The sequence below is a fragment of the Solanum stenotomum genome, chromosome 2 (genome assembly GCF_019186545.1).
Source record: "Solanum stenotomum isolate F172 chromosome 2, ASM1918654v1, whole genome shotgun sequence".
NCBI lineage: Eukaryota > Viridiplantae > Streptophyta > Magnoliopsida > Solanales > Solanaceae > Solanum > Solanum stenotomum.
In genome coordinates, this window is record NC_064283.1 from 15,420,445 (window position 1) to 15,435,713 (window position 15,269).

Here is a 15,269-nt window from a genome sequence, read left to right on the forward strand (position 1 = left end):
CAAATTGTTGTTGGGTTTAATTATTTGATTAATTAAGAATCAAATGCTAAGTTGTATTTGAGAAAATGCTTTTAAAGTATTGAAAGTTGTTTACGGATTAATTAATAAGTTGGCCGTGCTGTCTACATAGTATGAGCTTGAATATGGAGTAATTATCTATTAATTGACTTGATGATGTGGTGCAGTGAATGGAGTTGTTTCGTTCGTAATTAGAAGTTTTGGATTTGAACTCAGGATATAAAAAAAATGTTTGGTAGCACTCCACTAAATGGGGTCCTAGGCGGCGCGAATTCAAAATAGTTGGACTTCACTACGAATAGCGAACACCGATAAAAAAAAAGTGATATGATAAATTTCAGTCCTTCGAGGAAACTTCATATGGAATTATTCTTATATATTACTCCTTTCGTCCATTTCTAGTTGTCTTGTCATGTTACGCTTTTCGAAAGTCAATTTGACTAATTTTGAAAGTTAAATTAGAATACATTAATTCGATATTTAAAACAAAAAATTTAGATATTCAAAAATTACCCAAAAAGTACAATAACTTGCTATTTTTTGCATATTAATATAATGAAAAAATACATCGTAAAATGTTAATCAAAATTTTTATTATTTGATTTTAAAAGAAATGTCATGAAAGCTAAAAGTGGACGAAGGGAATAGAACATAGGAGTAATAAGTAACTATTTCAATTATATGTGCAAAAAAGGAAAAAAATTACTACTTGACAATTCTAGTAAGTGGCATTTTATAGGCCCAAGAAAAGAAGCTGACCATTCTGTGTTATTCATGTTGGTCTGGCCCAGAGAGTGAGATGACTCCTCAATTATAACTATATTGCTCCACCAACAATTATTAAAACTTATTGTGATACATCATTTTCGTAATATCGATTTTTTTATTATTATTGATGAGAAAATTTAAAGTTATTATCTATCAAATTTACACACAGCACAAAGTAAATCTCGTTTTATTGTAGTAGTCCACAAATTATACAGAAGAAATAAATAATACTAAGCAATTATTGTACGACGAGCTTAATAAAAAAAACAAATATTAGAATTGTTAATTATAATTAGATGGTGAAGATTTGAGCACTCATTTGTTTTCTACTTTTCTTTGTTCCTTTTCTATATAAAGGACTTTTACAATGATTAGTGTGAAGAAAATGATCCCTATGTACCCATTTATAAAATTTGCCCCTTCAATATTACAAGGCTAGAGTTTTGGAAATATATACAATTTAAATAATTATATATCCAGAAGGTATATAATAGCAAAAATAGTTAATCACATTGTTGTATATTATTAAGGTATACAACATCTGAATTGTATATCATGAAGGTATATATAAGGTACATATTTAATGGATATTTATAAAGTACATAAGAACCCTATTGTATTATGTAACAAAAGTATTTACACAAATAAACACGACCACGGTTAGCGTATAGAAGGTATACTAAGGATATTTTTCGATGCCTAATTGACTACATGTTTTATTATAACGTCATTCAAATATTCCAAAAGGGGAATCATCCATTGTTCCTTCTTTAATTAAAAGTCTCGAATTTGAGTTTTGAATATAGAAAAACTCTTGATAGGGAACGCTTTTCCTCAAATGGGACCCTCCCTAAGCAGCGCAAATTCGAAATAGTCGAGCTCCCATATGGATATTGAACATCAGATAGAAAACCAAGCAAAAAAAACTCCAAAAGGAGAGTCATACCATCTCTAGTATTAGTAGTCCTTTTTGTGATCATTAAAAGTTTTGTATGACTAGAATCAACTTATTTTGAAAAGTGTTTATAAAAAAAAAAAGAAAAAAAAAGAGGAAAACAGTTTATATTTGACCATTTTAATTTGAAAAGTACTTTTGAGCAATAATTAGTATTTGACCAAGCTTATAAAAATTATTTCTAGTGTTATTTTTTTTAAAATTGTTCGAAAAAAAACACTATTTATTTTAGCTTTTGAAAAACTAACAAGCCTTGCTATTTTTCAATATCACTTACTTTCTCCTAAAAACTTAATCAAATAGCTCTGTTGTTAAAGATAAACACTTAAACAAATACATTTTTGACTTTTAATAATTTAGGCAAACTAATTATTAATATTTTGAGCAAAAACTAAAAGCCTTGAACGGAGTCGAAAAAATTGTCTTAAAAAGTAGTTTTATATCTTTTTTCCTTATCTCTTCTCGAATTTGTCATGGACATTAATATTCTTTTTTGATGATATTTAATAATAGTTCGGAATTTGTAAACTAATAGAGTTGGGTCATTTCAATCGTACAATTATCATCTAGTTTTTTATTTGCTATTGGCACTATTAGTGCCTATGTAATTTTAGGAATGAAATTATAATTTTAAATTATTTTTTAAAACAAATTATTGGGTGTTCGATAAATTACCAACATGCTACTAATGGTAGAATTTGACTGATTTGAGATATTAACTACAATATGATGTTAATATCCTAAAACTGAGAATCAAGTAATACATTGTCTAGCTACACAATCGCTAGCTTTAACAAATGGAAAGTATACATTGTATATGGTTATAATATTCAATTTAGGTGCATTTTATATACTTGAGATAATGGTCTTCGATTAAATTCTAAGTTCATATTCATTTTAAACAAGATGATATGTATTTTATTTTTAAAAAGATCTTAAATTTTAATAGCGTATTTTAAAATCGTACAATCTTATAAATCGAGATAATTGCAGAGTTGATCATGCGGAGCACCACTAGTGAGTACTGGGAGAATGAATTATAGGTAACTAAAAAGAGTTGAAATGTAAAAAGAGTGACTCAAGTTTTAATTATTAAGTCTAGATGACAAATTTGTAATCAACTTTTAAAATTAATGACTTTTTTTTAATAGACCCTCAAGTTTTTATTTTAACACTTTCACCCAAATTTTAACTAAAACCTAATTTCTAAAAGAGGAAAGCCCCCAAATCAGTCTTTTTTTGTTCTCTTAACGTCCCGCTCTCATATTTTCACATTTTTTTTGCTTCTAATCTTCATCTCTAGCATTTCTTCCTCCTCCTCTTCTTCTTCTTCTTCTTCTTCTTCTTTTGTTGGTGTTACAACTTATTGTAAATTTCTTATTTGAAGTATTTGAGAAGGAAAAATCTCAAATTTTAAATTAACATGTGATTTGAAAAGGTCTAAGCTTTAGAAATTACTTAACAGGTAATTTTCAATCATTTTAATAAGTTAATAGTATTGTTTTGTGTGTATTATTCATTTAAAAATTTTGATTTTTGTATTATTGTTCTTGCCACTTATGTATAATAATTTTCAGCAAGTGATATGACTATTCCAGTAATTTATAACAATTGCTAAATAATTTGTTGAAATAGATATTGTTATTGAATAAATTGCAGCAACTTCTATATCTATTTCAGCAGCTGCTGAATAACTTACAACAGTTGTGATATTTTAATATAATTTTTTTATGATCAATTAGTTCTAAGTTATAATATTTTCAGGTATCTTCAACAGCATTAATGGGAGATAGAATAGTAGTAGCAGTTGATTGTAATGGTGAATGGGTTGAGTCCAACAATCATTATATTTGACGTTGGAAGAGTAAAATTGGCCGTGATAAGTGCGATGATTGTTATTATTTGTGAACTCATTTGATCTTATCTATTTTGGTACTAATTGTTGTTATTCTGATTTGAGAGCATATTTGATTTTATTGTTATTCTTATTATTACTTTATTACTTGTTGTAGAGAATTTCAACAATTGCTATGAAAAGTACAATAATTTTCGTACTTGTAGAAATTTTAGCAATTGTTGTAAAAAAAATACAACAACTCGCTTAATTGTTGTAGAAAATTTCAGCAATTGTTGTAAAAAATACAACAATTCGTTTAATTGTTGTAGAGAATTATAGTAATTGCTATGAAAAGTACAACAATTTGCTTATTTGTTGTAGCAAATTCAAATAATATTACTAGTTATTCTACATTTTCTTTTAAAATTAGCCAAAACCATCCTATTTATCATTGAATATGATTAATATAACCAATTAACAATCAATTTATTAATTTAGGTTGATTACATGTGAAATTACTTAATTGATCGTTTGATATCTCAAATTACTATCTTTTTTGTGTAAGATTATTATCAAATCTACCTTTTATTTGTAAGCTGGACGAAGATCACTCTATTTATCATTATATATGAGTGTTATAACCAATAAACGATCATTTACTCATTATAAATTGATTACATGTGAAATTGTAATGGAATTGATCGTCTGATATTTCAAATAACTATCTCACTATACAAGATCACTAGCTAATGTAAATTTTATTTTTAAATTAAATCAACACTACTCTATTTATCATTAAATATGAATATGAGTGTTACAACCAATAAACAATCAATTAACTTGCTTACTTGTTAAAGAAATTTCAGCAACTGCTATAAAAAGTACAACAATTTTCTTACATGCTATAGACAATTTCAACAATTGCTATAAAAAAATACAACAATTCGTTTAGTTGTTGTAGAGAATTGTAGCAATTGCTATGAAAAATACAACATTTTGCTTAATTGTTGTAGCAAATTCAAATAAAATTGATATCCATTCTAGATTTTCTTCTTAAATTAGCTAAAACCATCCTATTTATCATTGAATATGAATATGAGTGTTACAACCAATAAACAATCAATTAATCAATTAATTTGCTTACTTATTAAAGAAATTTCAGCAAGTGCTATAAAAAGTACAACAATCTTCTTACATGCTATAGACAATTTCAGCAATTGCTATAAAAAAAAATACAACAATTCGTTCAATTATTGTAGAGAATTGTAGCAATTGCTATGAAAAATACAACAATTTGCTTATTTGTTGTTAGCTAATTCAAATAAAATTGCTATCCGTTCTAGATTTTCTTTTTAAATTAGTCAAAATCATCATATTTATTATTAGTCAAAATCAGATTGCTATATGTTCTAGAGAATTTCAGCAATTGCTGTAGAAAATACAACTTGTTTAATTGCTGTAAAGAATTTCAGCAATTGCTGTAAAAAATACAACAATTTTCTAGGCAAATCCTCACCTTCAACTAGTTCACTAATAACATCATAGTTCTTTCTCGATAATCTCAACATCACAATTAATTCAACTACTATTCAAGACCCATGAATATCAGGATCAATTAAAAGAAAGCAAAAATAGACCAAATCAATTCTTTTTCGATAAAAGAAAGCAAAAGTATCAATTCATCAAATTCAAAATGCCATATTCACTAATGTACAACAAAAGTGAATTAAAAGTGTAGCAAAATACTGGTAAAAGTGCATATTCACAAGCAGCCCTTATTCATCATTCTTTCAACTCCTTTTTGAATTCGAATCAACCCCTTTATCTGCAATATCAGCCCCTTCATCTACAATATTAAAAAAAATGAATTTCACATGTAAAAACGAAACATATATAACATAAACAAATCTTAGAAAGATTATTAGAATATATTTTTACCTTTACTATCTCTGGACACCAATTCTCCTTCTTCTTCTATAAAACTTTTCAAACTTGTGTTTTCTAGTTCTTCTTCTCTGTCTTTGTGTTCTGATTCGCCTTTTATACTTTTTAGTAGGAATTGCTCGTTTTTTCCTTGGAGTCATGGGTGCACAATCTACATATAAAAACAATAAAATCAAAATGTAAGAATAATAAAAATAATTCATTATCCATTTAGATAATTTTGAAAGTTAGTTTCAAAATCACATAAAGAAATAAGATAAACTATTATAAATGTATCATCAAAATTTGGCTGGATGCATGTTATTTGAAGTATATATGCAAATCATCTATATGCCATCTTGTTTAGGATTGAAGTGTAGTAATTATTGTTGTTGTCTACAAAGCATACTATAAAATAAGGTAACAGCAACATCAGGAAGTGACTAAAAATCATACTACACTTTTCCTCTTAAATCATGAACAAAATCATAAACTTGAAAAAAATGAATATGTTACTATAATACATTCTGTGAAACACACACACCAAGAGTTAACGAACATCATAATATTGGAAGATAACAACTAATAGCAGTGTTCAACTACCAAGGATCAAACTAACTTAAGACTAAGAAAAATAAATGATCTCTAAGAACAACATTCTCCAAAAGATGAGCAACAATTAAAAAGGTCCAAGAAAGACACCTCTAATGTCTCAAACATTTACCTCAAAAATAACCAAATTCTTTTTTTTCCTATAGGAAACAAGAACCTAAAACAGGGCAAAACATTAAAATGTAGACATTAAAGAGTCATCAATCACCACATAGAAGAAGATAAGAACAACCCCACATAGGTAACAAAAAAAAAAGTAGAAGCAGGATCAATGAAAGCACACAAATCTTGTGTAAAAGACCCACCTTTTTTTCCCCAAGAAAACTCTACCAAGCAAAATCGTTAAACCCACAAACTTCCATATGCTAAAAGCAAAGAAGGCCTAACAAAACCCAATGAATTTTCAACCTTTACAATCTCAAAACCTAACAATGAAAGAAAAGAAAAGAGTGTTACTTTGAGGTAGATGACGGCTATGACGAAGAAGACCAAGACGAAGGTATTGGAAGTCGCCAACAATCTGTTCGCAACAATGTCTCCCCCGATACCACTACAAGTTGTTCGCAAGGAAGAAAAAGAAAGACAATTGGAAATGGGTTTATTTGAATATTTTTAAAAGTTTAGAAGTTTTAAATATTACATTTTAACCCTCAATTATCTTAATCACTAATTAAAAAAAAGTTTGACTTGATCAGTTTTTTTTTGTCACCATCAATTTTAATTTCAACACTTTTTTGTCACCTTCTCCTCAATTAACTCTAGTGAGTTTAATGTTAATACTCATTTTTTTAAAATTTGACTTAATTAACCCCACACTCAAATGATAAACCAAATCTCTTCGCTTTATTCCAAATTGGTCAAGATTCCATGGATCACCCGCCTCTATCTCAACCCGTCGATCCGCCGCCGGAGACCGCCGGCGACCCCATGGCTTCCGAAATTCTACCGGAATCTTCAAATTCCGGCGTTATGAAGAAGAAGAAGACGAAGAAAAAAAAGAAGAATAAAGCATGCGTCACGGACCCTTTTGACCCTCATTCTTCCGCTGCCTCTTATTCATCATCATCTTGTTCTGCGACGTCGTTTCCACCTTCTACTCAAAGGGGTATTAGGGTTTCTACCGGTCGTCGGAACCCTAGAGTCATCATTAGCTCCGGTAGACAGAAAAGCGACAATGTTGAAGCCCTTGCACTTCCCCTCGGCATGTCTATTGCTGCAGTTCTTGCTCAGGTTTAATTTTTTAAAAGTTTGCGTATGGAAATGCTTTCTTGAGTATTGCAAATGGTAATTCTTTTATTGTGATATATTTCTCCTGTGGGAAGGGTGGACGAAGGGGTGGGGTGGGGAAGATAAAATTCTGAACCTTTTGAGGATGCAAGATTAGTCCTTTAGGTCATTGTTGAGCTTGGGTATTGGATATTAGCTGGTTGTATTTGTTAATGGGGTTCTTTTGTTTACTAATACCGTAATTTGGAATTGTGGCTGGAAATTATTTGATACTGTCTCTTTTACATTGTTTGGTTACGCGGAAAAGCTTCAGTCTTTTTGGGAAAATTGTGCTATTTGTGTTGAAAGAAGTGATTTTGATATTAATTCTTATTAGAAAGAAGTGATCTTGATATTAATTCTTATTAGAAAGAAGTGATCTTGATATTGTTATTGGTATTAAGCTGGAAAAGCGGCTGTATTGGTTATTGGTGTTTCTTGTTGGCCTCTCTTTTTGGTGATGATGATTTGGAATCACGGGTGGAAATGTTTGAATTTTCAAAAGTTATTAGAAGTAGTGCTGAGAGTGAGAGGAGGTGCGTATGGTGCTACTAAGTTGCAGTGGCGTATTGTTGAGTGTTTGGTTTGGGATAAAGACAATAGTATACTAGCAACCATAAAATTGTTCTGACCTAAAATGTGATTTAATGTTGTCTTATCAAAAAAGAAAGTTCATTGTTTTTGAATTGAAGGGAATCACAAAGGTGTTGTACTATTGAGTAGCTCTGAGTTTCTCACTGGTATTAGTTTCCTGAAATGGTAATTCTTTTTTCACAGATGTTTCATGAAATGTTTCTTTCAATCCATATAGTCCAAGAAATGCACAGAGGAATACACATCCAAATCTTCTTATGAAATTTGTCGGTGTAATATGTCTTACAACATCATAACAAACTTATAATGTTGTGAGGTGCTGCCCAATAAACTCCAAAAATTATCAACAACATAGTCCAGAGCTGCCAAGTAAAACTCCATTGTAGGAAAAGATGATCAGCAGATTCAATGGAATTTTCACCTAAATAACACCTGTTGCAAAGCTTGTACCCTCTTTTTTGCAAATTCTTGCGGGTTGGACAAGCCCCATGAGTTACCAACTGAAACAAGCCACTTTAAGAGGGGACAATGTCTTCCAAATCATCATCCATGTCCAGGAAGCAACATTTTCAGCAGAACTTTCCTGAAGCAATCTGTAGAAGGAGTTCACAGAATATTCTCCATTTTTGCTTGCCTTCGAAAACATATCAGCATCTTTGTGCATGTCTAACACTACTAATTGCATTCTACACAGAAAAAACCCCAACATCTTCCAACACACAATCGTAGAAGTCCCTCCTGAACTGGAAATTCCATCCTGCTATACTAAAACAGTCAGCCAGCAGTATACCAAAAAGTCTCACCAGCCTGTATAAGACTGGAACTTGATACGTAAGCAGCCCTTCTCCAACCCAATTGTCTTTCCATAACCTTTTTTTTTTGTAGTAGTAAAATATCAAAAGAAGATATAGACTAGGCTTCACAACACTTTTTTGAATCAAAATTCCCTTGTTGAACTTCTGGTATTTTCTTGGTTAATAAGAAGGCAACAAAACTATTAATAATTGGGTAAAATGATTAGTTTCCAAGATACATGAATATTGCTTAGGACAACATAGTTTCTATTCAGTTGGGAGCTTAATACTTCATTCTTATGATAGCGAGTCTTGTTCTTTTTATCTAGTAGTATGTTGTTTTTTTCAGTTCTAACTTCTAAGATGGTATCATTGAGGTCTACCAAAGCTATGATGGGAAGAACTGAAAAGTCGCTTATCGAGTGTATGTGCATTCTGCAAGATGTCTTTAACATCTGAATCAATTTAGATCTTTAAAAAAGTATGCTTCCCAAACAGTGTGAACTTCAGTTTATTACTAAGGTGGATGTTGGTAGTTCTACTCTACTGACTTGCATGTCGTATTTATTTGGGTAAGATAAGTATATTAAGTTTCATCTTTTATGAAGTGGCTCTTGATTTCTGCTTCATTCTATGTTTTCCCTCGTGTATGCTAGTTCCATAATCTTTTACTGTAGATATAGTCATTATGACAAAACTAAGATCGATATAGTCATTATGACCAAAAAAACTAAGTAAAGATTTAAATTATAAGTTTCATACCTGTTTCATAATTGGTAACACTGCTTTGCAGTATCTGTCCTAGCACTAAATAGTGTCGCCAGGTTGATTATTACTCATTTTGCTCAAAAGTATCAGTTTTATCTGATTCTTGGATGGGAATGCTCTCATGATGCACGATGAAGGTAACATCTCTGATGGTCGCATCTTTTTTTTTTTTGCTCTGCACTTTTCTGTATCGTGAGCAATGCCATACCCATTGTGCATGCCTAGCTTTTATCTTTTATCCTGTTCCTATAATATCCATTTATTTATTTGGCACCTTTCTCCAAAAAAATTATCCATTTGTTCCTTTTAAAATTACCTCAAAGAATTTCTTTCCCGTTATGCCACCATTCCTTCTGCAGTTCTGTTACCATGTGGCTCCATCTGACTTGTCCCATTGTAATGATGTGACATCTGTGCGTAGGATGTCTAATCAATTGTGTTAGGTGTAGGAACTGTTTAATAATTCAGTGGAATGATGTTTGAATTTTATGGGTAATTCATGTTCAGGGTCATTTTAAATCCATTCACTCATCTTTAGAAACATCTCTCTTTCGTCAGTGGTTGTTTATATTACTATTTCTCTTGATTTGTCAACAATGTTTCGGCTCCTTCCGATTTGCTTGTGATCATGACATCATCGACTGTCTTGCTAAGCTTCATGGTATGTGCTTTACAGAAATAATAATAATAACAATAATAATGATTATAATGGCAAACAACAGAACTCAGAACAGAGGCACCGCACAGTGGGAGAGAGAGAGAGAGAGTTGCTGGAGTAGCAAAACCAGAGTGACGAAAGACAAAAAATGGCAGACAAGACAGTGATTATTAGAACTAGGAAGTTCATGACCAATAGGTTACTTGCAAGGAAATAATTCATTATTGATGTCCCAATGTTTCCAACACTGAGTTGAAAGAAAAATTGGCAAGGATGTATGAAGTGAAAGATTTAAATGCCATCTATGTGTTTTAGTTCAGAACCCACTTTAGAGGAGGCTAATCTTCTGGCTTTGATTTGATCTATGACTCTTGAGAATGCAAAGAAGTATGAGACGAAGTACAGGCTGGTCAGGAATGGATTGGACACTAAGGTGGAGAAGTCCAGGAAGCAAATGAAGGAGAGGAAGAACAGAGCCAAGAAAGTTCATGGTGTTAAGAAGACAAAGGCAGGAGATGCCAAGAAGAAATGATTTATTAGTAATTGTAGACAAAGCGGGAGATGCATTTTGCCTAGACAATGCAGTATCATTTATGTTTTATAGGAACTTTTTGTAACACTTCTCAATTTTGCTCGGGTTACTCCAATATATTTTGCATGTTCAAGTACTATTAGATCATCATCAAAATTGAGTGGAAGGCTAGAATATTATTCTCTCTTCAAAAATAAAATGACATCACCACGAGTATGTGATGCTCTCTTTTTTTTTTTTTTTTGATGAAGCAAGAAAACTTCCATCCAAGGCATCAAGAAGATGCTCTTTGTTGATAGCTATGTTGCTCTGACTCTTCAAAATGTCAACGGGTGCTTGTCGGATTCTCTAAAAGTAGTGTATTTTTGGAGAATCTGGCACGGTGCTGCATCGGAAGTGAAGAGTCCGTGCAACTTAGGTTGATAGCACATATTGGCATTTAACTTGGCAGAGATATAAGCTGTCTTTTACTACTAAATCCCTATAAACCTTGCTTATTCTGATCATCGCTTGATTCAAACATGAGCGGTTCACATTCTAAAGATGAGTGTTGGCTTGCCACTGGGGTTCAATTCAAGTGGCAAAGGTTTAGGGACTTGTGAGTTGTGACTTAGGTCACATGTTTGAGCCCTGTGCCATGCGAACTAAGCCTGGTAATTAAATGGAGATGGATAGACTATAGAGGGGGACCCATTATCTCCAACTTTCGAAGGTTGCGGTTGGTCATAAGAGATGGCCCCAATCGGATTTCTCGGTCTAAAAGAAGGATGAGTTTTGTCTTGTTTGATACTGCATCTTTTCTTTTGCTACAAAGTTGTCACCCACCTTATCACGGGAACTTAATATGTTGATAGTCGCTCATGAGTTGTTACCATGATTTTTATGTAGTTAATTAGGGATATACGAAGTGTAGGCTGTTAATATAGCTTATGTTGCTTTGTTTAGGTTTTGGAAAGAAAAGATGCTGCCGGAGAAAAGATATCTGTGGATCACCTCTCAGAGGTACGAGATACTTTTTTTGAACATGAATTTTCTTTTTGAACAGGAGAGGTATGAGATTCTTTATTGGACAAACAATTTCCCGTGAAGTGATTAAGGACTTAATACTTCATCTAATAAAAGTGATCAAGGACTTAATAATGATCTGCACTTTGCAGAACCATATTGCTATATATGAAAATAGACTTTTAAGGGTGTTTAATCCCCTCCATCCAAGCATACATCCTTACATGATTGAATTTTAGATTACAACTATAACCTGCCTTCATGGACATGTTCGAAACATTTTGTAATTTCTTGCGGAATCAGATGTGTAGATCTCATGGTTTTATTGTCATTTTTCACACAGATTTGTACTTTGGCTGTTCGAGAGTCTTTAGCCAATGTAAGCATAATCCATCTTCTTTCTGTTAAGTTGTGGTTTGTCACTAATACAGTCAATTTATTAATTAGTGACAATGTTAAAGCAGTGGACTTTCGACTCTACTTTTGTCTTGTTCTGGAAACAGGTATTCGGTGACCAGTTTGAGCCTTTCGTGAGGAACTTTGAGAAATCGTTTCATAGTACCTTGATGACTCTCAGATTAATCAGTGAATCCTCAATGAACAGTGGAGTACAGCAACATAATTGTGCAGCAAGGATTTCTGTCTCTGAAAGATCTGTGCCTTTTTTTCCTAACAGAGCAGAAAATGTTACATGTGATCCTGACTTCGGTGAGTTTCAATTGAAGTCATTTCAGCAGAATAGCTCAGATAATGAACTGAGCAATCAAGAAGAGAGAAGTGACGGCACATGTCGTGAATCAATAGGTCGGCAGCTTACCCTCTATGATAGGCAAGTAAGGCAGCAGTTGGCTTCTGCTTCTTCAAGCATGATTTCATCCAATTCAGAGATTAGCCAATCTGTGCATAGGACTTTGGAAAGATCTCTCACAGAACAAGCTAGGTCGAATGACCTCAAGACATTTGAGATTGGTCTTACAATGAGGAAGTTGCAACTTAAAGAAAGGCAGCTGGCTCTCAGTTCTGATGCGAACCTTTTGGAAAGGGTCAAACTATCATTTGGTTTCTCTAAGACGTCCTTCAAAACTGAAAAGTTCAAAAATCAAGTAGAAGACTCAAAACATGCTGAGCTACTTAAAACATGTATAGACTGCCTTGTTGCTGGTTTATTTATCATGCTGGCATGTCTTGGATATGGAACTTATGTTTTCTCTCACAAAAGAATTACCGAAGCTACAGCATCCTGCACACCTTCCATGGTAAGGAATGTCCAATTCTTAATTTTGTTGATTTTGTTTAAATCTTTTTTCAAGAGCTCTAGTATAGTTTGACTCAAGGCAGTTGCCTCATTTCCCTTTGCATCTGGTTTCTTTGGAGTCAATAGTGGCAGAAAATCAGCAACAAGAAAGAATATCAACTCTTTTCCCCTTGCTACATAAACTCTGTTTACTCTTATGGCTTGGCTGGAACAAACGCTCCATGCATTATTTTCGTTTATGTAACAAGCTCATTTGAGTTCCTCGTTTATAGTGGTATGCAAGTCCAAGTAAAAGTGGAAGTGTTGGGTACATTCATGCAGAAAATTCTTGAATGAAGAAGCCCAATTTCAAGTTGGTGGAAGGGTGGAAAAGAGGGATGATGGTTATAGTAATGCTAACTCTATAAATATTAATAAGAGATTTATTTGGTGGATTTATTGCACAATAATTATATATGGCAGCTATATGATTTGCCAAGGGGCATACGTTGCTGATACGAAAAATGGTTGCTTTTGATCCAAATGCTGGGTAATGATTTGTATTCTCTTTCTTTCACTTTGTTTTTGTTTTAGCAAATTCACCTATTAAGCAATGCAACAAAAGAGAAGGAACTGTATCAGAAGACTTGTCGTCCAAAGAAGTCAATGTTAGTTGTTGCAGATGCTGCTTTCCGTGTTCTTTCTTAAAGCATGGACCCCAGGGATGATAGTTTAGTTAGTTGGCCATCTCTGTTTGTTCATATGTTTCACCAGTGTACAGCATTTATCCATGGTAATGAAATGGACATATTTTACGTTCCAGGAACACAAGTCTTGGTGGATGCCCCAATCAATGTCATCCATCAATTCAGGACTGCAACTCTTACGGTGTCAGGTTCAAGTTCTCAGTCGCATGCTATTTGGTGCTTTGCTGATATTGGCTATAGCCTATTTACTTCTCCAGCGCTCTGCAACTTCAAATCAGACTATGCCAGTTACTTTCATTCTGTTGCTGTTGGGAGTTGGCTGCGGTTTTGCAGGGAAGTTTTGTATTGACACCTTGGGGGGCAGCGGATATCGTTGGTTAATTTATTGGGAGACTTTGTGCTTGCTACATTTCTTTTCGAATGTCTGTATCTCGACTTTGTTCCTGATCCTTAATGGGCCTGTCACAGTGTCAGAAAAGAGCATGAGGGATAGAACCTTTCCATACTGGATGAGGAGATCTGTGTTTTATACCACAGTACTTCTTATTCTCCCCTTGCTATGTGGTCTGATGCCTTTTGCTGGCCCCGGTGAATGGAAAGATCACTTCTCTTCACTTGTCCTGGATGCTTTTATTACTCCAGTTGAATTCTGAGGAGTAGAGTGCAAGGTTATAGCGTTATCGGATGGAACACTGTTTTGATCAAGACCTGTCAAGGAATTTTGACTAGTAGAAGACGAGTCTTAAGTATCGGGCATAAGGATGATTATGTTTCTGTTTACATGTAAATTATGATGTATCATTAGGGGCTAGATGAAGATTTCCGGGTTACGGATGAAACACTGTTTTGATCTGTGCCTGTAGCGCTGTATCATTAATTAGTACTCCAGGATTAGCCTAAATTATGTGTATCATTAGAGCAAAATGAGGCTTTGTGTTTCCTTACTTTTTGGTTAATATAATTGGGGGCAAGCAGGTTTCGAGTCTTGTAACATCATCATATGAAAATTGCAGGAGGATACAAGTATCTTGTATTGAGCTAGGAGTACTTTTTATTCAATTGATTCGAGTTATAAGCTGTAGATTGTGTTGATTAACTGATACCAGTTATCTATGATTTATTTGTCTGCTTCTTCAGGATTTGTTTTATATTTATAGTATGTACTGTTCTGATTTAAGAAAATTTAACCTGAATGGTAGAAAATACCTCATTGCACTGATCTTCTAGTTTTACCTACATGACATGGGCAAAATCACGGACAAGGTAGAAAATACCTCATGCACCGATGCACGAACTATCTAGGTTTCTTTTTCATATTGCACGCAACAGTATTTTTTTTTTCATAGCATTCATGCTTCGTTCATGTGCACCTATGACCCGCTCAATCCTCATATCTAATAGTATTACTTCTATTTCCATTTTAGTTGGGAAAGAAAAATACAGTATTCATGTGTTTGTTTGTTGGAGATGTCTATTAATAGGCTTTTTATCACAGTGATAATTTATTTGTTTTTTCCTTTCCAGTTCACCTGTGGTTCAACTATTTCATTGTTATTCCTATTTCACAGCCTTAATATAAACTTGTTATCTTGATCACC

The 15,269-nt window shown here is 33.0% G+C and overlaps 1 protein-coding gene and 1 pseudogene across 2 annotated transcripts; both read left to right on the top strand.

The window, feature by feature from the left end:
• The first annotated feature begins 6,948 nt into the window (after window positions 1-6,948).
• On the top strand, window positions 6,949-14,614 carry LOC125854976 (protein CPR-5). Of its 2 annotated transcripts, none has more exons than XM_049534588.1 (5): window positions 6,949-7,343; window positions 11,671-11,727; window positions 12,074-12,109; window positions 12,234-12,986; window positions 13,788-14,614. In XM_049534588.1, exons 1-5 carry the CDS (start codon window positions 6,981-6,983, stop codon window positions 14,322-14,324), a joined length of 1,746 nt encoding a protein of 581 aa, XP_049390545.1. In that variant the 5' UTR covers window positions 6,949-6,980; the 3' UTR covers window positions 14,325-14,614. The 2 variants fall into 2 exon arrangements, with proteins under 2 accessions (XP_049390545.1, XP_049390546.1); XM_049534589.1 differs by having other exon boundaries at window positions 7,000-7,343; window positions 12,034-12,109.
• LOC125854977 (40S ribosomal protein S24-1-like) lies at window positions 10,327-10,971 on the top strand (annotated as a pseudogene).
• Window positions 14,615-15,269: the final 655 nt, after the last annotated feature.

Bases quoted from the DNA above. Each gene is read 5' to 3' on its own strand.
- LOC125854976 (XM_049534588.1), top strand. From the start codon at position 6,981: ATGGATCACCCGCCTCTATCTCAACCCGTCGATCCGCCGCCGGAGACC. The intron at 7,344-11,670 runs GTTTAATTTTTT...TGCTTTGTTTAG, and splicing joins TTGCTGCAGTTCTTGCTCAG to GTTTTGGAAAGAAAAGATGC. The intron at 11,728-12,073 runs GTACGAGATACT...TTTTTCACACAG, and splicing joins CTGTGGATCACCTCTCAGAG to ATTTGTACTTTGGCTGTTCG.